General features: G+C 47.0%; 5 protein-coding genes and 1 non-coding gene across 6 annotated transcripts; 2 read left to right on the top strand and 4 right to left on the bottom strand.

Annotated features, from left to right (window-relative positions):
• Nucleotides 1–805: 805 nt before the first annotated feature.
• On the bottom strand, nt 806–1818 carry DFJ58DRAFT_775660 (uncharacterized protein; the record flags this gene model as incomplete). Its single annotated transcript, XM_041389456.1, has 3 exons — nt 806–1311; nt 1367–1578; nt 1792–1818. The coding sequence occupies 3 exons, from the start codon at nt 1816–1818 to the stop codon at nt 969–971; spliced, it is 582 nt and encodes a 193-aa protein (XP_041246445.1). The 3' UTR covers nt 806–968.
• Nucleotides 1782–1872, bottom strand: DFJ58DRAFT_t65. The gene has a single exon. It is a non-coding gene; the product is annotated as a tRNA-Leu (tRNA).
• Nucleotides 1873–1949: 77 nt separating this feature from the next.
• Nucleotides 1950–4034, top strand: DFJ58DRAFT_775659 (kinase-like domain-containing protein). The gene is made up of 6 exons (XM_041389455.1): nt 1950–2859; nt 2909–3082; nt 3133–3279; nt 3334–3407; nt 3462–3602; nt 3653–4034. Exons 1-6 carry the CDS (start codon nt 2002–2004, stop codon nt 3699–3701), a joined length of 1443 nt encoding a protein of 480 aa, XP_041246444.1. The 5' UTR covers nt 1950–2001; the 3' UTR covers nt 3702–4034.
• An 8530-nt stretch (nt 4035–12564) lies between these two features.
• Nucleotides 12565–14043, bottom strand: DFJ58DRAFT_775627 (uncharacterized protein). Its single transcript, XM_041389454.1, has 7 exons — nt 13786–14043; nt 13552–13729; nt 13450–13500; nt 13209–13399; nt 13064–13153; nt 12752–13013; nt 12565–12694 (listed from the first exon to the last, which is right to left on the bottom strand). The coding sequence occupies exons 1-7, from the start codon at nt 13854–13856 to the stop codon at nt 12626–12628; spliced, it is 912 nt and encodes a 303-aa protein (XP_041246443.1). The 5' UTR covers nt 13857–14043; the 3' UTR covers nt 12565–12625.
• A 5616-nt stretch (nt 14044–19659) lies between these two features.
• DFJ58DRAFT_725384 (uncharacterized protein) lies at nt 19660–20339 on the top strand (the record flags this gene model as incomplete). The annotated part of the gene is made up of 4 exons (XM_041385232.1): nt 19660–19666; nt 19724–20030; nt 20107–20119; nt 20172–20339. 4 exons carry the CDS (start codon nt 19660–19662, stop codon nt 20337–20339), a joined length of 495 nt encoding a protein of 164 aa, XP_041246442.1.
• Nucleotides 20340–20952: 613 nt separating this feature from the next.
• On the bottom strand, nt 20953–22774 carry DFJ58DRAFT_715270 (uncharacterized protein; the record flags this gene model as incomplete). Its single annotated transcript, XM_041384114.1, has 5 exons — nt 20953–21348; nt 21402–21406; nt 21504–22297; nt 22354–22420; nt 22489–22774. The coding sequence occupies 5 exons, from the start codon at nt 22772–22774 to the stop codon at nt 20953–20955; spliced, it is 1548 nt and encodes a 515-aa protein (XP_041246441.1).
• Nucleotides 22775–23671: the final 897 nt, after the last annotated feature.

The raw sequence follows: 23671 nt of genomic DNA, 5'->3' as shown, positions 1-23671 counted from the left end.
CGGCTTATCAGCAGCATGTACACCGCTCATTATAGGATGACATGCTCCGAAAATCAGGGCTAGAACCTTGCATCCATGCGCGGCCCGCATCACTTTATAATCCATCTCGCCATGAATTTTCCTTGCTGATCGCAGGAATTTTCATGACGGAGGCCTTTTTTTCAAGTCAGCGATATCCGCACATTTTGCTTTGTGGCGCCTGGTCACTAGCTCCCATTGTTGAGCATTTGTCTTCGTTGGCGCTAACACACTGCCTCATCCAGACCCTGATGACAGGTGATTTTACTTATCTCTGAACGCTGGAGATAACTGGGAGCACTAGTCCGTCACTGATAACGCAGTTGTTCGGACGATTTTCTTCTGGTCCAGTTGTGCGGTTCTTTGCACGGACGGGCCAACATGTGTCCTTCTGTTGCCAAATGAATTCGGTACCCTCTTACCAAGTGCAGATCAAAGAGCCTTTTAGGTATGTTTTTTCAAACGGGTACTATTCTGATAGCGAAAATTGTTCACGCAGCCTATCGCAATTTTCAAAGATATAGAATGACGTTTCTATCGCACGCAACATCGGCATTTGTCAGTCTCCATAATGCAGCAGATGCCGGGAATGGTATGGTGTGATCATGAGCGCGAAATTCAGTTTATGGCTACAATGTGGATCGCCGATCGAGTATGGGCTGGGAATGGTCACCCATCGACTCAGGATCATGCTTGCCTTCTTTCGTTGACGTTTCAATATAATACACACTGGCGACTACCTCTCAATAGTTCTGCGCTATAGAAGCAAGAGTCCCTGGAAGCCATGAGATGATCAATATCCTTGAAATTGCACGGTGCGTATTCCGATCGCGTATGTGAGATACAGTAGTGGTACAGATGCAAGATTTATTTGTGGACAGAAGGTAAATATCTTTTATATAAGAAACCTCATGCTAAGGGGGACTTGATCAATGCGACAGTAACATGGATCAGCGAAGATCTACGGGAGAGTCGGGTACGTGTGCACGAAGTTTTCGAGGAGAGCGATGTAGTTGATCAATATATACGTCATCATAGCTGCGAAAAATGCATGTGCCTCGGTCATGATCCGTCAGGGTGGCCCATACGCAATGCCACATCTGGTCTTCGAAGAAGCGGAATGCAACTCCGGTATGATTCTGGTCCCACCGTTGTTCCCTCTCTCTCGACTCGAATGCCTTGTCTGTCAAGGTTATGAGAGCGCAATTTTTGATTGTCCACTCTACATGCGCTTGCCCTGTGGTGAGAAGCTGCTCTAGAGACGAGTCCATTTCAAGTTCTTTTGGAAGACCTCTTCCAGGTACATTGTTGAGGATTTGTCGGCACGAGCGGAGGTGAATAGACACACCTATGAACAGGGTCATAACCATCAACAAGAATTTGAAATGTAGTGTTGTCCGAGAAGTCCAGGGTTAAAGTAGGATGTTTTGAAGAACGACTGAGTTTCGTTAGTACCTTGCCGACTAGAAGGCTTGGGTCAACTCCGAGGCTTTGTAGCCGTAGGGGCACTGGACGACGGCGGGATTTCGAGGGAGATGGTAGGGGGGGAAGTGCACAAGGCTGTGCCTTGGTTTGGAGATGATGCCAACATTGTTACTGATGATGATACAATTTTTTTTCAAAAAGATGTTGCAAGGTCTTATATACTGTCGTCGCTGTGGACGATGACAATGGCACATATGTGGCCACATGTGATGTGTCCACAAGCGATTGATCGATCACACCACAACAAGCGTAAGCGGGGATAAAAAAGATGAAAAAGATGACACTGACGAGATTCGAACTCGCGAGGTTTCCCATCACGGATTGGTTCTTGACCTAAACGTGACGCCGTAACCACTTGGCTACAGTGCCATGTTTATGCTTTGTTTCCTATGCACCATATCATGTTGGATAAGATTAAACAGTTGCCATGGGGCATTTTGTTAAAACTCTCACTGACTACGCTTTGTTAGCGCGTCCGACGTTTGTCGTCAGTCAGCAATGCATCAGACGCATTCTCGTCCTATCGGACCACGCACCCTTCCCCGGTCACAATCGCCACTACCACCGCTCATCCTACCAGAGACTCGTCCATTGGTAATTCGCCAAAGAACCCATGATCAGCCAGCTTTACACCCTTCATCTGTTTCATCATCTCCCCCCCCATTGGGTTCTTCTCCAGGTCCATCGCGTCCCCAGATTCCTGGAGCTCTTGCTCCAGGCCCCAGGCCCAACCAAAGACCCAAGCTTCATCTGCCAATCGCACTTGATGGTGCTACCAGCAGTGCAGGTTATTATGAAGGTCCTGCAATCATTCCACCTGGATTGGATGGCGAGAACCCAGGCGGCGCAACAGTTCGGCCTTTCTTGACTTTACAAACACCACGTCCTCCTGAGCCTATCGACGGTAGCGATAACAGCATTGCTCAGCTAATTGCTGAATTTGACAAGACTACCATCGAGTCCTATACCTATACACCTACAGAAGAGACTTCGACCAATTATAGCTCTAATAAATGGTCGGACGGTGTTTTAGAAGTCCTTTCACGACTTGGCGAAGGTCAGGGTGGAGCTGTCCATAAAGTCAGAGATCGGCGTAACAACTTCATCTTGGCCCGCAAGACAATTACCACTCGTGAGGCGCCTTTAAAACAGCTCGAACGCGAGTTGTCAATCTCTGCAACGTCCAAACACCACAACATAATCCGTTTTCATGGCGCCTATATGTCACCATCGTCTAGTGAAGTCAAAGTCATGATGGAATATTGCGCTGGCCGTAGCTTGGAAGCCGTCGGAAAGCGAATCAAAGAGAAGAACGCGCGCATCAGCGAAAAAGTCGCTGGGCGTATAGCCGAAGGGGTGATTACTGAAGCTTCTTTGATTTTAGCCATACTCATTTGTTCACCAGGTTTTGCAAGGCCTGAGCTATCTTCATTCGCTCAAAACCATCCATCGGGACATCAAACCATCCAATATCCTGCTAACTGGTGAAGGTGTTGTTCGTCTTTGTGATTTTGGTGTCTCCGGAGAGCTTGTTCGCTCTATGGCCGGAACCTTCACTGGCACTAGTTTCTACATGGCTGTACGTATGTTACTTGATCATGTATCCATCATCACTGATGATCACTATAGCCGGAACGCATCAGCGGAAAGGAATATAGCATTCGAGCTGACGTGTGGTCCACTGGAATCACCCTCTTGGAACTTGTACAGAATCGATACCCATTTCCCGAAGACCTTACTTCCATCGAACTCATTGTCTATATCACCCAGGGACAGGTAGGCACTTAGAGCGTGTTGTTGAATCCTGCTTACGTCAGAACAACTCTCCAGCCACCTCAATTGACCGATGAAGAAAGTGATAACATTGTATGGAGTGATGAGATGAAAGATTTTATTCGACAGACGTAAGCTCTTGCCCAGTCCCCTTTTGCGTATCGTCGTATCAACGTTCACGGCAGCTTGATTATTGACCATCAAATTCGCCCTACACCGGGAGGAATGTTGTCTCATCCTTGGATCACCAATGTCATGAGGCGAGAAGTGCCTATGGCTCGCTGGATCAGTCAAGTGTGGGACTGGCCTAAACAAACTAGAGAGGCGTAAGATTGTTTGACCTAGGTGCCGATGGCTACTAACACTGATATTCAAGCAATTCGAGACCGCCTTCAAGCCGCGGTGCTGTTGACAGAACACCATAGATTCCTTGTTTTCACTCAAAATACTTCGTCGTCATCCTGATATATCTTGTTTCTTCATCGCATCCCCTTTGTCACTGCCTATTTTGTATACACCACTTACACCGCTCTCTGTACATCTTTCCATCATACGGCTACTATACCATCGCACAGCACAGAAAGGAACGGAGTCAGATTACATGCTTGATTGATGTTGTATATCTGTGTTATTAACTCATGTGCACATTGTAGCTTGTTTTTTTGCAGTTGAACATGCGGCATACCCAACCTTGTCTCCTTAAGCACGCCCCTTTACTTTCGACACACCCCTTTACTCTCGTGGTTGGTACCATGTGCATCTGTCGGGGTGCGCTGGTTGCAAACGCTTGTGCATTTATGTGTGCGCTCGCTCGCAGTTTACTTCCTGTTTCTTTATTTCTCTTCAGTTGTCTCAGATGCCTATGTCGCTGGATCAGTTCAACTATTCTAGACACAAAATAGACATACACACAACATTTTCACACATACACAATCGCGTACCGTTGCCGAGACGTGTGAATTTTAGCGGGACTTCCTGTTTTGGCAATACCGCGCGACGACACAACGCTTGAGCCTTGAGCTCGCTGTCGAGGACAGCGAGCTCAAATACTCGCCCAATTCTTCTCCCTTCTCCCTAATTCTTTTTGTAGTACATAAATTTATGATAAATGCGTTACTTGTGGCACATCAATCATACTATATTGAGCATAATTCTTCAATATTCACTGCTTCCTGTCATGGATTCATACTGGGCACTCTGAAGGGCTTGTTATGGACTTGAATGATGATGTATTCTTGTATAAATATATCAGAACTTCTACAGAGACATAAATATCCAATTAGAATCCAAAAAAGAGGTCAGGGTGGGGGAGGAGGAGGGGAAGGAGGGCCTGGGGAAGGAGGGTTGTCCAAGTAAGCATAGTTAACTAGTTACTAGTAACACATTTATCATAAATTTATGTACTACAAAAAGAATTAGGGAGAAGGGAGAAGAATTGGGCGAGTATTTGAGCTCGCTGTCCTCGACAGCGAGCTCAAGGCTCAAGCGTTGTGTCGTCGCGCGGTATTGCCAAAACAGGAAGTCCCGCTAAAATTCACACGTCTCGGCAACGGTACGCGATTGTGTATGTGTGAAAATGTTGTGTGTGTATGTCTATTTTGTGTCTAGAATAGTTGAACTGATCCAGCGCCATAGTGCCGGCCTACTGTATGAGACCTTCACATTCATTTGTAGTTCTAGGTGGGTACATCGCTGTGTATTGTCTCTTAATTCAAACTCTAATCATCCCGGTCTTGTGTGTGGTACCAATTTATACTCAAAACGAGCCGACGCCAGACCTGGCAGATCGCCATTGGCGAGGGACTCCGACGGCCAGCGAAATGCAGTATGACGTTTGGCTTCATTTGGGTGTCAGCGAGGTGGGTCTTTTTCATTCGCAGGATTATGCTATTGAAGGCGCGATTCAGATCAGGCTTATCTTGAATGATTCAGCCGACCTGTTCTGCCTCGTCACCAATCCCCAGAGCTGTTCCCAATCTGTGGAAAATCTATTCCGTCTTTCGTATCTCTTTTGCGACCGGTTCTGCGAGCGCCATTGTTTCTGCTGATTTGTTTCAATGTCTTGGACTCATTTGTAACCTCATGCCGTTCGTTCCGACATCTGCCCGAAGGCACTCATTGACGCGCTCGTCATCATCAAGACAGCCAGATAAATGTGATGGGTACCCAGCTCCCTGTCCGTTTCACCTTTCGTTCGAAGAAGGACGGAGTCCTCAGATCCTGAAGTTAATGTTCGCTGCCGTTGCGGCTTACCATAATCAACCAAAGCACGCCTGTTGGCATTCGACCAGAAGTGTATGCCTTCGCCAGCGCATTTATCCTATTGTCTGAGCTGCAAACTTCGGGACTCACAAAAACGAGCCAAGTTGATACAACTACCGGTGATTCACTTGATCCGACCCGGTGAGTGTGATTGTGAAAGCTGTTCGTCGTACGAACTGATATTTTGCAGGCGAGGAAGGGTAGTCTGTGAGACACAAAATCCGATTCCTCAAAGCGAATGTCACGCTCGTCTTGAAGGCGCAATAGAAGAAGGCGATCTGGAATGCACAGACCCAAATATCAGGTACTGGTCAGATTATAGTGGCATTTTCCTTAGTCGAGATTCTATACAGGGCATTCCTGACGCACTGTAAAGTACCGAGGCTGGGTGGGGTGTTGGGCCAGATCTCTTTCGGCGATATAATGAGGTACTTGCTCTTTCTCCCCGTCTTGTGGTATCTATAATACTTCTCCAGGATACAGAGCTCATCTAAGGGGCGTTTGGTCTGCTCGTCGAGAACTGCGATAGCTTCCAGGTAGGCCCTTTTTCACACCATTTCCAGCCGTCTGCTGAATTGTCCCCCACTGCAGGGATTGCAGATGATGCACGATACACCCAACTTTGGGTGTTTCTCGCATACTTTCCTGACTTCCTTCTGCAACGAGTTTCTCAAAGCTTCTACACTAAACTTTAGTTTCATTTCGGGCGCAGAATCATGCATGTCATGAGTGAATGTGCTTTCACGTAGACGGCACATAAACATTTGAAAATAGTTTCTCGACACCAAGAGAATTATCAATCATTGCAAAGCCTCCATCAGTTCTCGAATTTCAAGATATTAAACCATCCTGATGGTCTACGTTGAAAAGTAAGCTATCGCAGAAACTTGCCTATGATGTTCATCTCCTGCAAAACTCTACATACGTTTTCATAACGGAACATTGCAGAAAAAACAGTTAGTATCATACATCCGCAGTCATCTCGTCGCTGGTAGAAACTGCTGCATTGCCACTGAGGTATACTATTCTCTTTGCCAGGCGACGCTGCGACGAGCATACCATCGACTGGTACCCACACAGACTTACATGAAGTCAGTCGGGAGAACATCGCCATGATCGCTGGCTATTTGAACTTGCGGAAATGTTCTCGATTGGGACAACTGGGAGGCATGGTCTCCCTCAGGCTACCTTTTCCTGTGACAGAGGTAACGTTCACCGATCTGTACTGCAACTTCTCCACTGGTTTGTCAAATATGGTGAGGATCATGTTGACGCCTTGATCACACGAACCATGACGAAGTAATATGTGATTCTAGGATGAGCATACAGTTTTTACGAGGCAAAACGTAACTCGAGGGTTAGTACTGGATCAGGGCCTGGCAGCCTTCGATGCATGGTGTGACTTGTCATCGCTACAGGAACCTCTGGTCTCCAGGTATGTAACGGCTCGCTCAATCGTATGGTATGCATCCGAACTCATTCATGTCATGGGGGTCAGTAACGGTGAGTAACCACGCACTTGCTTATTCCGTGCCAACATATTTTCAACCCATATTGCAGCATACTAAACCAACGTCGATGAGGATGGCTTCATCGCTTGTCACAGCATCTTCTACATCGATCCTGCTTATCACGAGATGCTCATTGTACGTTTCTATTTTACATACATAATCACTTGTCGATATGTGTTTTCCTTTCGTTCTCCGTTTAAACTCGTTTTAATAGTCTCTCCGTATGATATAGTTTCTCCTCAGTCTTTCCAACTAAGACTGATGTGAGCATACTTATTTCACGTCTATCGAATGATACACAGTTCTTCTCGTTTCAAGGTATCCATGTGTCGGGGTACAGTCTTTCCAACTAAGATTGAGTTCTTCTCTCGGTTTTAGAATGAGTTTATTCCATTCGTCATACCGCTTACGGGGTATGCTAGGTTTGTGGAGCAAACTGCAAGGACGCCAAGGACTGGTGGTGTGCTTAGGAGCATGGGCCTGGAGAGCGATGACGTGAAAGAGCTTGCGAGTGGGTTGTGGGAGATCGTCGATGGGTACGGGAACAACAGGATGGATGAAGGGAACGACTGAGAAACCTTATCCTATTTGGATACGGTAGTCCGCAGGAGCCCGAATAGCTTCGTTGCCCTGCAGTGTTTCGAAGAGCTAACAACCATCATGATTAAAAAAACGCAAAAGGAAATCTATGGTGGGCATCAAAAGATATGGGACACCTGGGCGTAACAGGTCCTAAGGGAAGTTGTCGGAGTCGGGGATTCGGTGCGAGAGCATAGCACTGTTACGATTGAAATATTAGTAAACATCTTTGAAGAAGCGGTCAAGCGTAAGCTTAGTAAAATCACCAATCGCCAGACCACGGCGGTCACGTCACAGTATACATGTCATAGGATCTTGATTTGGGGGACTCTGTGGGCGCTCTTGTGCAGTTGTGCAAGTAGTGAGAACAAGAAAAAATGTATGTTTGATTGCAAATAGATTGTTTGTTTTTCGGGTGAAAGCCTGGAATGGGCAAGTCGACCCCGATAGCAGTGGCCCCAACCTGTCCAAAAGTGAGGCGAGGCAAGCCGCGATTCCCACATCAATAGGAGTGAATACGACGCAGCGAAGTGAACCTCGGATCCCAAAATCGTAGGAGGTGCAAAGCGACGCATCGATGCGAAGCGAGATGAGGGGACAGCTTGCAACAGAAGTAGCAAGAAAGCATTCGCGTGAGCATGAGTGCGGGCATTTGTGTCAATACAGGCAGGCATCCGCGTCAATGCAAGTGGCATCCACGTCAGTGCGGGCATCTGCGTCGATGCACGCAGATGATCCGGATACATGCATCTGCATCAGTGCAGGCGTCCACGGAAGTGCGGGAATTCACATGCGCACGACAGCAGGTGTTGACAAGACGGTACTCTCGCTCGCCACTGGCAGAAGGTGTCATGGTGACTGAGTGGATGATTCCTCCCCTTATCATATTAGATTCTCTAGTCAGAAACCTGACGAGAGTTCACAACAGTGAACTTCCTATACAAGCAGAGTTGAGATAACAGTGCTCTCTACTCATGGCCGGCTTCCCCGCCGGACTTCCCTTCATTGTATGCAGATGCACACAAGAGAATCTGAGCCACCAGAGCTCACCGAAGATTGTGGCAGAAAAGAAAATCCAAAAGGCGGCAGGCTCCAGACATAATGCCAGGGCTTGCTGAGGTGTAGCCCGAGTGCTGTGTGGTATGCGGAGGAGAGAGAAGCCACGTGCTGCACAGTGACCGCTGCATGAAGGCCTTATTCCGAGTCTAACCCTACCTCGTACCCTACTCCGGGTTAGAATTTCAAGTAATGGTAAAGAGAAGACTAGGTCAATATCCGAGTCAACAGTGGTAATGAGTCTGAAGTTTACTGGTGAGCCGTTTGGGGTGGTGGTGGTGGTAAGTAGACAGACTCAACTGAAGGAAGACAGTCATTCCTGTACGGCGCTACTAGCCTGAGGCTCTGTTTTCACTCGAGATACTTAAATTACTGTGGCTTGACATTTTGATCCATCATTTTCTTTCCCCGCGTCAAGCACCACGATAGTTGAGAGTTCCGCAGGCCAAGTTTGTCTGATTCAATTGAACAATTGTTGATGCAACAGCTTGATGCAAATAAAGTTGTACCAATTTGACGAAGCACTACGTAATAAAATTGTATGCAGGCAATTGAACTGCGTTGAGCAACCTTCTGAACTCAGATATGCCAGTCCACCGCATCCCTTGCAATGTACCCCGAAGAGTTTGTGATCATCAAAGAAGCCTTTTCCAAGTCACTTTGACGATTTCTCAATCATTGTTCCATTCCACATGTCACTGTCTTAGTAACTGGGATACCAAAATTGCTGTCTTACCGTGCCCTGACTGGCCGAGACCGTCCTTTCCCAGATTCCAGAACAGCCCGAGCGTTGCATTCGTGTTGGACTATTGAGAAAAAGGAGTTTAGTGAGTCGAAAACACCAAACTGAAGTCAGAAGCATATACTTACCTACGGTCGGGGGGTGCTCAAAGTCTCAGCCACCGTCTAATGCCTCTCAGAAGTTCAGGGCTCAGCAAGAAATCCTTGTGAAAAAAGGAAACTTGTCAAATCAGATGGGCATGATTTACGACAACATTAAGACAACGAACCTGAAGATTGTTACAGGTCATTTCGGTGTTTTTGTCAGCCTCGCCGTCTACTGCTGACACCACGCCGCTGCCTCATTGACAGTGACAACTGAAGCTTTGAAGCTGCGCCATTGGGGATGACGTTGTGCTCATCCTGATATTCAATAAGTTCCTCGTTATGTAGGTTTGAGATTGGTCCGAACATGTCGTACTTCCCCCTGTCACGTAAAACCCTTTTGAATTGCTGGTCACACTCGGCGCTCACCATGTAGTAGGTTGGCTTGAGAATGGATCAAGTTTTATTATATCCTTCGCGGTCAGCCTACAGTACATTCATATAGATTCCTTCGACACAAACATCGTATGCCTCATATTGAACCCCTCGGAAAACCTTATATTCGTTACAACTCGAAGCGCTCTCTCCTCGTGCAACGCAGCCTCAGCTTGATTATACGCCTGCTCCACCCATCGAAGCCTCAAATGACCATCAGACCAAAATACACGCTTCCAGATACATCAACTAGTCACGACGGCGAGAGCAACTTGATCATGTGACTTCCGGGCGGGCGAGTCTCAGGAATCACATCATTCTATTGGTTGTGAATCGTAACACCGCCGTTTGTCTATGTTGCAAATTTCTGGTCTGCAGCCGAAGTTGATGCATCTGATGAGCTAGCTGCGAGTGATCAGGTCACTCAAGTATCATATTATTGATATCAATATGTACATTTTGCTCACCCGATTTGGTTTTCACGACAAGTGTACCCCAATTTCGAAACGCGTTGTTGAAGCACTATAAAACATCAGGAACGTGGCGTTACAGTGCAAAGCTTGTAATTGGGCACGTTGCCCGACGCGCGCTCGCATGCCTTTTCGGACTGGCGCAGATTGCGCCTTTTTCCACCCCGATCAGGCATGGGCAATATAAATTCTGTAGAACATTTGCCACCTATTCCTTTATCATGGAACATTCTTGTGAGCCCGGATCAGTCGATTTAATATAGTGGCTTTGATTTCCATTTTCAACCTCGAGTTCAGGGAGCACCCTGATCAGTTTGGAATTTACCACATAGATTTTCAGGGTCGTTATGCTTCGAATACAGTCCAGTCGAAAACAGTCGCAAGTACGGGAGTTAGAGCCACACACCGCGGGCAATCTGTAAAGCACCCTAGACACGCTGTGATGGAAAACACGCTACTTGAATCACTGTTGAAGACGTCAATATGACACACAATTTGCTCACTTAATATGACCATATACCCTGAAGAATGAATATCAAGTTCACGAACCTCAGGGCTGTACTTACCATCCATCAGGTGTTCTGACGCGACTCACGAGCCAGCGTGCATAATTTCGTTATCATAATACAGCCATCTGATCAGAAATGTGGCTCTCAGGGAGACAGCTGGAGACAGTGCGAACAAACTTACCAACGTTCAGGTATTCCCCTGCAGCAGGAATTTCGTAGCTTGATGTGACCAGACCGCGTCACAAGCTCAGCACATTCAGTTTTCAGGGCTATCATAATACGTCAATTCGCTGCTAGTAAACCTTGATCTAATCGCTTCCAGAACGATGCCAAAATTCATTATATCATCCTTTTGATAATCGAATTCATGCACTCACCTGAGGCCCAGGGGCATTATTCATCTGAGAGTAAGGCGCAACATGCTTTTAACTTTTTCGAGCTTTTGCGCTAGCTCGATAAATCGAGGGTGCGCACATGGTTCTTGCGATGGTTTGTTATGAAAGGTCAACTGCGCTTTTATCATACCTGAATGTTTGTCTATCCTTGCGACAAAGTGGACACTCAAAAACCATACGACTGTTTCCAGTGGCCTATCCATATTCCAACACAAGTCCGTAATAAGTCACAGCAGAACTGCACCAGCGCCAATCGGTCGGAAAAACTTCTAAAACGCCGCGATGCAGGTTCGGAATTAGTTACACGAGGACGTTCCCATGTACTTGAAAGGTACTGGATACGCACTATTGCCTCTGGGCCCACTGTGAAATACGAGAGAATACAAGTTCCTCCAGCGTTTTGGTAAATGAGGTAACTTATGGGTGTATTCTGCGCAGAAGATTTAGTGCCCTCATCGACTTGTGAGATCCACGTACTAGTCACGGGCGCGGGAAATGAACGAGATCAGCTGTGCAAAAGGTAAAATACAATGACCCTCAAACGTGGGCGACGACCGAAAACATACTCGGGCCAAGTAGCAGGAACAAACACGCGAGACACCCCAAATATGTGTTCGGAGGATGTAAGAGTCCGTGATGCATCGAGTCTGCGCTTGGACGACGCTGTGCAGATTATTACAATGGCATACCACCACTCAATCTGAGGAAGCATGCAAAATGGTCATTTCTCTGCTGCCGGCTATGCAGGCTGCGGAAGGGTTCAATTCTGGCCGATTCTGGGCTGCCGCGGGGCTTACCTGCAATATAATACACTGCCAAAAACTCAGCAGCAGGTGTTGCCTTCAGTTCCGACCATCGAGCCTGACTGATTCAGTCCTTTGGCAAAGGCGCGTCAAGGGTTCTCATTAGCGAAATGTATATATATATATACACTCAGTTTTTGTCCGAGATAATGACATAAGACGATCGAACGATTCAGCGATTTTAACGGTCCATCAACGACACAGTGAGGAAGCTGCCAATGAAGTTCTGGCCTCTGCATCTTGAAATTTGAAAGCTTGCGGGGTTATACAGGTCTGTGCCAGCTTCAAATTCATGGAAACGAGTGCGCCAATTTAGGCAAGTCCTCGACTCCTCGCCGCATCACACCAAGAACACCGAACAGCGCATCAGTCGCAGGATCAGATCCTGGAGGCCGATCCATACCAAGCAGAAATTAGAAGGTTCTTAGAGGGGATGTCCAAAATGATGCTCAAATATCAATGTCATGACGGATCTTTAAGGAAAATCAAAGGAAAACATGAATCTTATGGGTATCTAGGGTGATGATCATTAGATGAATGTGCCACCAAATGCCTCTCCTGGGGGTGTGGGAACTGAACCAGACACCAGACATTCAGTATAAGAAAGACAACAATTCACGTAATACGTACAAAAGGATCCATGGGGTTTACACCTGGCATCATAGGCTGGCTCCAGTGCTGAGGGGGTGGTTGGTGGTTCATAGGTCGCATATTAACATGGTGCTGAGTGTGATGAGGGGGAATGTGTCGTGAGGGAGCTGCTGAATGTAATTGAGTGGCTGGAGTAGCGTACGCAGAGTCGTATCTATGAGGAGGGTATGGTTGCATCTCGGATATCATTGATAAAACATTGGAATTCTGATTTGGATGCACGGGGTAACCTTGAGGAGCTCTGTATATTTGTTACAACAGAACGAGATCAAAAAGAACTTCCAGACTCACAACTGACGGCGCGCAGCATCGGGGTCTGGCCCGAGCCTGAGATGAGGGTCTTCCTCATATTTCACTTGAGGTACGGGAGCAAAAAGATCACTGTGACACAGGTTTTCGGTTAGTAAATGAAACGTATAATGAAAGATGCACATGCCTATGCCGACGGGACATTGGAGGTTGGTTGTAATCGCTAGATACGCGGGTTTTCGCAGGCGTACTGTCCCGAGTAGGAGGTGTTGAAGTCTCTGACAGTCCCGATGAGTCGGCAGTGGATGGGCGCCCGTCGACACTATCTTTCCGAGATGTTGATTTCTTACGGGTGGGAACGCCTTCTGGCCATGTGCACTAGACAACTGTCAGCTATTTTTTTTTGTAGATTATAAGACGAGACGCACGTCTCGCTGTCCATGAGTACATCGCATGCAATTAGGTTTCGCCTCGTCACACTGAGTTGGGCGATGAATAACATGTTCGAGTTGAAGCATGGAGTGGCATACCTTTATTTTTTTGACTCGACATGTCATACAACCAGTCTTGCTTCTTGTGTACTTGGGACGCTTCCTTTGTTGCGGCTCTTGGCGTTGCTGGGGCGCTATAAGTTGAGCATGCCCAGGAGCATGAGCAGAAGGAGGATAATAAGATGCTGGCGGAATGTAAGCATTAGGGGCGGAAGAGCTGTTAAAAAGGTGTTCAATGAGAATGAAAGCAAACATAAGGACATGTTGACTGACTATGCCATGCTTTCAGTCATACGATGAATAGGAAGTATGGGAGGTAGATTTTCGTGAGGAAGATCCTTCATCGTTTTATACTAAATCTTGTTCGAAGTGGGAAGCAGAGAAGGTTAGAAGGGTGGAAAATGGACGGGGACACCATTGTCACGGACCCGGGAAATCGGTCTAAATCACTAAAATTCTGATCTAAGGGTCGTGGATGCATCGTAAGTGCATTTTAAGACTGCCATAACAAATTTCGTTAAGGAAGGTGGGGGTTTTTTTAATCAATTTCCACACATCATTGGCGCATCATGTTTCTTTGCGTATTTAAAATAGGTGGGAAAATTCTGAAAAAAAAAAACGTGGTGCAGATTGAAGGATAACATGGACGATCTCCTACATAAATCACGACGGCGCAAGGGTCGTTCATTGAAAGAATATTAATTGTTTTGAGGCAAGAAAAGAATTCAATTCAATAAACGTTAGAGGTACCGGTCATTTTTACTCCAAATTTGACGATCCAATTCCCTTAATTGTGTATTGTCGTCTCGACATATTGTTTACATGTTCACTTCTGATGCGCTACTCTAATTTAGGTAATTTGTCGGCCATCAATATTCCGGACTAGTATCCTGACATGTGGTCGATCCTTTTACAACTTCTAATCCATCAAGGTAGTTATATCCAAGTGACACATCGCGTGGTGATGGGCCCTATGCATTGGCATCCCACTCTGGGTCCTATTTCCTCACTCAATATCTCGCTCACACTCTAGTCTCCCGGGTACTACAGCTTCCCCACTATACCGTAATGAGGAATTTCTACATGTGTGAATGACAACCCGTCCAACTGCTTTCTATGACCTATAACTGTATGTAAGATTCCACACCTTATACTGTAAACGTCTGCCAGGTCCCCGCAAGTCGACGTTTCTGACCCTTCACGTACATGTGTTGTCTATTCCAGCATTTCCTGTCTTGTTTCTAATCTCCACCGCTCCCGCGGCTTTGAAGCATGTCTCCGACGATCACTGCAGAACACCGAGCGCTCCTCCAATACAGCATCCATTTATTTTATTGCACATTGTTAAGCAGACCAGGTGCCAAACTGCGCACTGTGACACTTATCTTGACACTTTCCTACGGCCCGTAAAGGGCAGCCCGTTGCTCTATTACTCAATAAAACTAAATGCTCAGAAACGTATGCTGACGGCGTATCCGATCGCTACTTTTTTCAGGATAACACGTTTCAATAACACATGGCATGATTGACCGTCATCCATGGGACGGTAGTTAATACATGTGCTTCAGGATGTCATATATCAGACGCGTGAATATGGAATACGATACTCGATCAATCAAGCAAACACCGCTCAATTCCGGTTTTACTGAAAACCAATTGTATGATTGCATGATCTTCTAGGTTGATAATAATAATAATAAAGGCGCTAGAGCCTGCTATCCAATTAAAGACCATCACATCAAAATGAGGCTGAATACCGATCTTGGTCTCAAAATAAGGTACCGAGAAACTGAAGTCGAAGGTGCTGTTACTGCGCCTCCAAGTCTCCGCACCAGTCATGACGTGGAATGACAGTTGCTAAAGAACAGCACTGAATGGCCAGGTCGTTAAAGATTCTCAGGCAAGGGACAGGATTGTACCCTCCCTTCTCATAGATATACAAATCACGTACAATTAACAGTCATTCCTATGCTCCTATTGCCCACACTGTCACTTAGAGTCCGCTCAAAAAGACTCGGCATTCCGCACAGGTTCTGTCTCCCAGGCTCTCAACATTAATCGATTGGAAGATCGAGTATTATTAGACACTTGATCAACAACAAAGACTCACGTCGAACGCAAAGTTGTGTAAGCTTGAGATCCCGGCAGTGACAACGGCGTGGGGGACGGGTGTACGAAAGAAGGTCGCGCCCATCGAAGCGGTTTGATGGTCTTTGGGTGTAAGCACATGATAATCATTCAAACGTTTTTCCTGATAAGGATACACTTGGCTTTCTCCTGTGTCCACGAAAACCCACAACAATTTCAAATATGTGTGCACACACCGGCATAGTTCTCTTTGATGGGTCCTGGACAAGGCCAGAAATACTATTTACATAAGCGTCGGACGTCAACGCTCGGAGTCTGGAAGAGTTCTGGAAAGATCATATGTGCACACTTTCTGTCACACGATATGAGACGATAGAAGACAGTAGTAACTGCAGATCATTCTTTACCTGGAGGTTTTCCCTACGCTCTCCGTAAAGATGATGCGCAGAACCGTCACCATTTGTGCTTGGTCTGGGAGAGCTGGTAATGTCTTTCACACCAACACTGATATCTATCTGTAACTCCGCGGTCACGTCAGCGTCGTTGGGGTGGAAAATGGGTCCTGCCGATCCGACAGGAACAGTCCTCTTCTCGATTCGTCAAGACATCGTATACCGACGACGACGAAGTTCCATAAATTCGTCATCACTGAATTTTATGGTTGCCATTGCCGTCACTAATGACTGACGACGTCGAATATGAAGTAGCAAATTGGAATTTCGACAGGGGTATTGGATGGAGGTCACAGGTAAGGCAGGACAGTTTGAAGTGTCATGTTCATTAACTTGGGACACTGATCCGGAAGCATATTGCACCGTCAAGACGGCGGTGACCGGGATGACTACCTGATACATCTTGATTCTCGAAAACAACGTCGAATGGCCGCCTATGTGGTTACATCTAACGAAATGTCCTCTTCGCGTTTGCGACGGAGCATTTCAGAATGAATACGAGTGAACCTAGCCTCATGTCTAAGATGCACTGCTTTTTCTGTGTAACATCATTTAAGTTTGCATGATATTCGTACCTTGAAGTAAGTACTGTCACAGTATTACACACCTTGGTGATTGCTAGGGAAGATCCCTGAGATAACTCAACTACGTATAAACGCTGAACAAAAGGGAGGATGTGTGAGAATGTGACTGCACGCTCGCCACAATGCTTTGTGCAAAGTATCGGTGGTTGGATGCTAGGACCTGGCGGAGTTCAAAAATTAACAGGAGCCTTAATTTGTCTTTTCTTCCTACTATATCAGGTTTAAATTTGAGTACTGCGACTCGCCGAGCTTCAGAACTCAAATTTCAAACTTTGTTGCTTAGAAGCGAGCGAGCCCTTACAAGATATCATGGTGGTCTCGTGTGTCAGACGACCATTAATAGTGTTTAATATTTCTTTATCTTATCTCGTACTCACTCACGCATTATCAGATTTTTTATCGAGTCCGTCCGACATCGGGAACTCTCAGGTATTCTTGTTTAATCCTTGTTAGCCTTTGTGGTCATACAAGACTACAATGTCAGACACCACCATCTCAGCATTTGCCCGTAGAATGTGATAATTGCAACAAGAATCATTGGGATATCTGCCAACTGACTTGACGTCTGGTGGGAGTATTTTTAAACATCCGCTTCAAACTTACACCATCGGTTCCTTGCTTTCGATTTTCCTCAGAACTGTTAGCATCACTTGCGAGTTCCTGTGCTAAAAACACCATACCGCTCACCTTTACAAGGCCGGGCTCGGATGAAGTGCCTGGACTACTCGTGCGTGAATAGATCATTGCCGTCCCTGCCATCCTTGACATCAAGTTCGAGAACGAGCAGTTCAGCTCTTGGTCTCTTTACTTCGACTCATATTGAAGTCATTTTATCTCAGCGACTCTTGAGGCCACTGCCGCGATACTTGTGACACGTCATGTAATGTTCAATTTGGAAAGTCATCACCGGACTTATCAGAAGCCTACACTTGTGTTTGCAGGGCCACACACGTCAACGGCATCTATGCTGTCCTGCGTTGAATATTTCTCTTAATGGAAATGGGACCCTCCGAAAAAACGGCATTCATGTCAGTCGCCGCACTGTCTCAATCCACAGTAGCAAACCTCCGTCGGCATCGCAGTATTCCCAGAGAACAATATGGGGTCCTCGTTTGACGCTATCACTCGAGCATTTGACTCGCTTCCCTCACCCACAAATTGCTTCCACACTTGTTCCAGTCAGGAACCTTCCTCATTCCGAAGACATAGCATTTTTGTTTAGCCGCATTCATATGCTTCGCTACAGATTCATTTGACCGAGAGGGCACCTCTTCTCGAGTTTAAAAGTATCGAAGTTACCTAGCCGAGGATCTCGACGTGTGCTTCGTACTATCTGGTGAGAGAACAAATAATACATGTGTATGTGCTTCACCATGTCAATGCTTTCTAACTATTAGAACGAACTAGCCGTCTACCCGAGCCACTCAGTCGGACTTACATACGAGAACATGATGTCTGATTTGAACGGCTGGATAGCGCGCATGCAGGCACCCAGCATGGGTTTTTGTTACGTCGCGGTCGCCCACAAAAGCCGGTCGAATGAAAGAAAATGTCGTATCGGGGTTTTTCAGTTCCTTGCATCCACGTTACAATTCGTCTGAGGAAAGAAGCCGTCGCGAGTATTCATCGCACGGGCAGCTTTTGTCGCGAAGCTTGTTTTTCGAGTTCACACTCCACACAATTCACACCCTCCCCCTCGTTTTTATTACCACACGGAAGGCATGATCGACGGTACTCGACTCGAATGCTATAGCCTTCCGTAAGGTGAGGTTGCTATGGACTACGATATGGCAAGAGGCAGTCTACTAGCGATGAGTCTCGCGATATTTGATGTTGCACAGACGTGCCTTCCGAATTCACTCTCGGTCACCCGTTGGGACAATGGGACAACTATATCATTACTACAGGCGAAGATATCCCAGAAGACGAAGACGTGATTGTCTGTGTTGTTCTCTGATATTAGCCACAGGTGCCTTATTGACTTCCGACGGATTTGTTCCCCCCATCTTTACTGTGAAAACTGAACTGGACTGTCGAGTTCTCAGTAAAAGGGACTATTTTGAGTTCTCTTACGAAACAACACAATCTTGACAGTGAGACTTTGGGTTTAATCATCGGACTCAAGAGCTTCTAGTGGGCAATCATAATGGTACGTCTTTTTCACAGGAGAGCGCGTGCAATTCAAGTCATTGTCAATTTTGTAGGGGAAGCGAGGGTGGTCCCCCGTTCCTAGAGAGCGACATATTATGCAATATTGGAGATCTACTTGATACAGGATATAATTATATGACCTGTTCTGGGCTTCAACCTCCGGAGGACCTGAAATCCTCGACAATGATTTGTGGGAGATAACCCGATGACTTGACAGGGGGTGTACTACTCACGGGCACGGCACAGCACAGCATTGTACCCGTATGTTACCTTGTGGCGCAGGGAATCTGATAAGACTTGTAAGACATTGTAGTAGAGATTGATTCCAGATGCGATAAAACACTGCATGCAACCAACACCTTGACAGTTCGTGGTACTAGACTCTTTCTGTCAACTTTCTGTCAAGCGATTATCTGTCGGCTGGCTTCATCCTCACCCCCCGATAAGTTCGGGGAAAGCTCTAACTATCTCGCGATAACATTGAAGCATAGAATGATGCCTCCAAATGCAACCTTGGAATGTTGGGTGCGCAGTAATTGATCCCCGTCTTTCAAGATCTGATTATTCCGATATTTTTAAGATATAACGAACATAACATTATACCTAATGTTCCCGAACAATCCATTGTCCATCTGCCCACACGATGCAATGTGCATGAGACGTACTCCTTTCTTATGCATATAGTATCATCGCATCCGAGTCGGCATCCTGATAATTGCGATAGTCCGGCGAGCCCGGCCGACTACGTACCCTACTTCCGGCTCGTGGGAATCCTGTGCCCCACCTCCAGGACATGTCGGGTGCAGTTTGAGTTCAGGCGAATTTGCAGTACCCCCTTTTTCCGTTCTATTGACCGTTTCCTGTGATCATTCATGGGTAGTTCAACCGAATATTTCTCAGAATTAACTATTGAATGATCTTACATATATTTTTTAGCTTCGGAAGAACAAATCGTTTTAGATGACGCGCACCTCCCTGGCGAGGACGCGAAAAAGGCCTTTGATGAAGTAGCCGAAACGATCAAAGAGTCGATCAGGAAGTCACGGCGCTCTTGGAAAATGCACCATGAGTCCTCAATGTGGGCTAGAGCAGCGGGGTTGAGCGATGATGAGCTCACGAGCTTCTCTCGAGATGATCTCGTACAAATTCGAAATGGACAGGCGAGCTACGGACACGTTATCTTTGGGAAGCTGAGGCTTCCTGCTGTTAATGATAAGTTGGGCGAGGGATATATTCACGTCAGGTGCGGTTCCATTCGAATTTCTACTGCGAGGTCTTGGGGTTTGCGTTGTATTGACTCATGATTTCCGTTGTGGCAGGATCCACCATGAGGTGCGTATTTCATTCCGTCCGCTTGATTCATTACTTTAATGTTAATCGTCAGGGAGTTTCCGGATGGAAACTACATGCCATCCACCACCTCACAGCATCCTTTGACGAAGATGGCCATCCTCATTCGTGGCGTGTCATCCATCCTGACGACTATCCCTTGGAGTTCTTTGAGTATCATTCCGAGCTTCACGAAGCACCACAACGTTCCTCCCATCGGTGACTTTCGGAATTATCAGGGAAAGAAAGAAGTGTGTGGTGATTATTTTGTACGATACATATGTCGTTGTGACGTCCGCGGAGCGCGTTTTGTACATCTCCCTGCAACAGTTACGTGTGATTGATTTGATTGCTCGTCGCCCTCAGAGGGCGTTCATCCGCAAGTAGGTTGGCCCTGCTGTCTTATCGCCGAATAGGTAAAGTAGCTACTATAGATGGCGTGTCACATTAATATCTGCCTGGTACTATGATGGATGAAGCAAGATGACGAGACACGTCTAACCTAAGGTTAATGGCTCCAGAAGGCTCAGTCTAATGAAAAAAAATTGCACTGGTTCCGCAGCGTCTAGCGCCTGTTGATGCTCAAAGCAAGTCTATAGGGTATGGTTATATACTAGTACACAAGAAGACAGAGGACCGGGATTGTTCATAGTTAAGCAGATGCCGCTGCACTCCCAAACCAACAAGACATAAGCACATAATCGGGCACGCAACAAAGAGACTATATGTACAAAAGTAATATGAACAAGACAGAAAGAAAGAGACATATAGGCATAAGAAGCATTGACCAAACTGGTTAGCACAGCAAACACGTGGGCGTCCATGGGCGATAGCAGTCAAAAAGCATATACTGAAGGCCAGGATTCGTTGTGTGATGCCGACAGACCCGCTGCAAAATACGGCTGATCCCTATGATGACTCTGATACACATCGTTCGACATTGAGTACATGAACGGAATCGGTACCGGCTGCAACATCTTATCGTTCTGCGCGCTCGAAAAAGCGGCGAACTGACAGGATGGCGGCGGCGGCGTCGACATGTCCATAAAACTTGACATCTGAATGGTGCGATCCCCAAGTGATGACTCTGTGGGCGTAGGCGAGTAGCTGAGACCAGGCGTCGGTGGACTGATCTCGGAGTTGTCCGGACTGCTATCCATTCCCAGGCTCGATTGTGTTGGCATCCATCGTGAAGTCTCAACAGCAGACGAAATCGTCGCCGAACATGAGTCCTCGCGATAGAAGGTGTGTGCGGGTAACGTGGCGTGCCGCCTGAGACCCACACGAGACCTTGCCACCAGAGGTGAGCCTACTGATATCGGCGAAGTAACTGGGCTAGTCTCCATAACAGAGTGCGTTCTCGGACTGCTCCTGAGCAAAATATTACTTTCGCTCTTGCACTTTGTGAGGGCGCGTCCGGTAGCAACCGGCGCTGGAGGCAACTTGCCGACCCAGAGGCGCCACTCAAGCGCCTCGCCCAGAGCACGTTCACAACGGCCAATCTCCCGTGGCGGAAGGCCCGAAAGTTTAGCCCATGCACGATTCGAGTAACAGCGATCTTGCATGAATTTCGACGCAAGAATGAGTGACGCGAGGAAAGTGCGACGAGGACACAAAAGCGGCGAGGGAAGTGGAGGGAGCGGCGTTAAACAGCCACTACTCTGCTTAGGCTTGTGCATAGACACCTCGTCTGCGTCGAGTGCCGGCTCTGCGAATACAGAATCGGCCTCAAGTGTAATAGGATTGACACGGATAGTATCCAGCAAGCCATTGCCTGCCGACGTATCCGACGAAGAGGTAGGACCATCAAGATCAGCGCAAAATGCGCTGACCTCGCCTTGGGAAATACGTTCAACCGATTCCCTTTCGCAAGTGGACCCAGGGCAACCCTTCTCCTGCGAAACCAGCTCTGGGACCTTGGCGCGAATAGCTTCCAGGTAACAAAGCGCTGTCTGCAGAACGCTGCCTGACGTGCGAGAACGACGAAGAACCTCGTGAACAAATCCTTTCATGGGCGCAACATCGCAACGCGGGGCCTGATCGCTCGAATCGGGCGTCAGGGGTATCTTGGGCGAATGAAGGGAGTACGAATCGGGAATGCATGGGACGGGCGTGGGAGATGGCTGTGTCGTTGGAGATATGGGAGAGGGGAGCTGAGTATTACGCCCGTGGAGTGGAATACTTGGAAGGGATGCAATAATGGAGTTGGTAGAAGCAGTGGCACAGTTGGACGAGACGATGTTAAGAAGACAAAAGGGATATCCTGAGGGTTCCATATGTCGCATATAGATCCTACAGCTTGATCTAACGGCGGATACAGATCCCGAATTTGAGATTGGAGGCCAAAAATGGCTAGTGAAGTTTGAACTTACCGACTAAACCAGTTACATATTTCGATTTCTGGGAGTCGCGGAGCTGACATTCTCGGGGATGAAACTGAGGATTTCGCTGCCGGTCTGGTTCATAGACTGATGCTGATAGAGGAGAAGGTGAAATGGATGATACAGATGAGACGGGAGTAATGAGATATGAAGGAGAGGGGCGTGAGGAAACTGAGGAAAGGGTGGCATAATAGGGTTGCCAGCGAACCCGAGTGTGCGAATGTGACGTTGTTGGTGGCCCCCGATGGGCCAACGAGTGAGCAGCGGCGCGAACCATAGAAATTCGCAGATTGAAAAAAATACTGAGCGGTGAGACGAGAGAGTAAATATTAAGAAGACGAGATACTGACGAGCTTGAGCGGATTATCTAGAAAGACTTGACGACAGCATTAATGGAGTTTACTTTGGTTACTTTGAGGCTGAATGTAGTGGACTTGTAGGCTTGTGTGGAGACGGGTTTTGAGATCGAGCTGGACAAACGGGGAATTACTGGGGAGCACATTTTGACTCCTTTGAGGACTGTCCAAAGTCTGAGACTTTAGACTATCCTAATAGTTATATAGCCTTGTCGAAAAGGCTATAGTAACAGAGAATGAGCTGAACAGAAGAGGATATGGAAGGTAGAGAAAGGGATTGTAAGACAGTAGCAGTACCTGGCAGTACTCAGCGGGACTCAGAGAGGGATGAGCTGGGCGTTATTATAACTGAACGGAGTCACTGGGTCATTTAGGACCCTGATCACCCACAATCCGGGGTCCTTAGTCATCCCGACTGTCTCCATTCCGAGTCCACGACTCACTCTGACTCACAGCCTCCAAGGTCTCAAAGCTACGTACACCGAATACCGGACAACAATGCTGTTGTTCATTGCAATGTTATTCACAAGTATCCGCTAAAATTTTATTGAAAACACTCCAGTACAGCTTGCTCCAGTGCTCTGTGTCCTAGAAGATCATCGAGTCCCGAACGTGGATCTCTCACACCATGGCCACCTTGCAGACCTGTGTGCGCCACCTCCCATTAATGATTGCCTTCTTTCCCTGGTACTTTTCACACGGTCCTCTTTATGGTCTCACTTTCCCGCCCTTCCTCATCGTCGGGATTGCGCCATCCTCAATGGAGTCACATCGGGGCGGTGGCAGTGTCCCCCTTCCAATACTTACTGCGCACAGGG

The sequence above is a fragment of the Suillus subalutaceus genome (assembly GCF_016647625.1).
Source record: "Suillus subalutaceus strain FC151 chromosome Unknown DFJ58scaffold_26, whole genome shotgun sequence".
NCBI classification, from domain to species: Eukaryota; Fungi; Basidiomycota; class Agaricomycetes; order Boletales; family Suillaceae; genus Suillus; species Suillus subalutaceus.
Note: the sequence above shows the minus strand (reverse complement) of the source record. Positions and strands in the feature narration are given on the sequence as shown.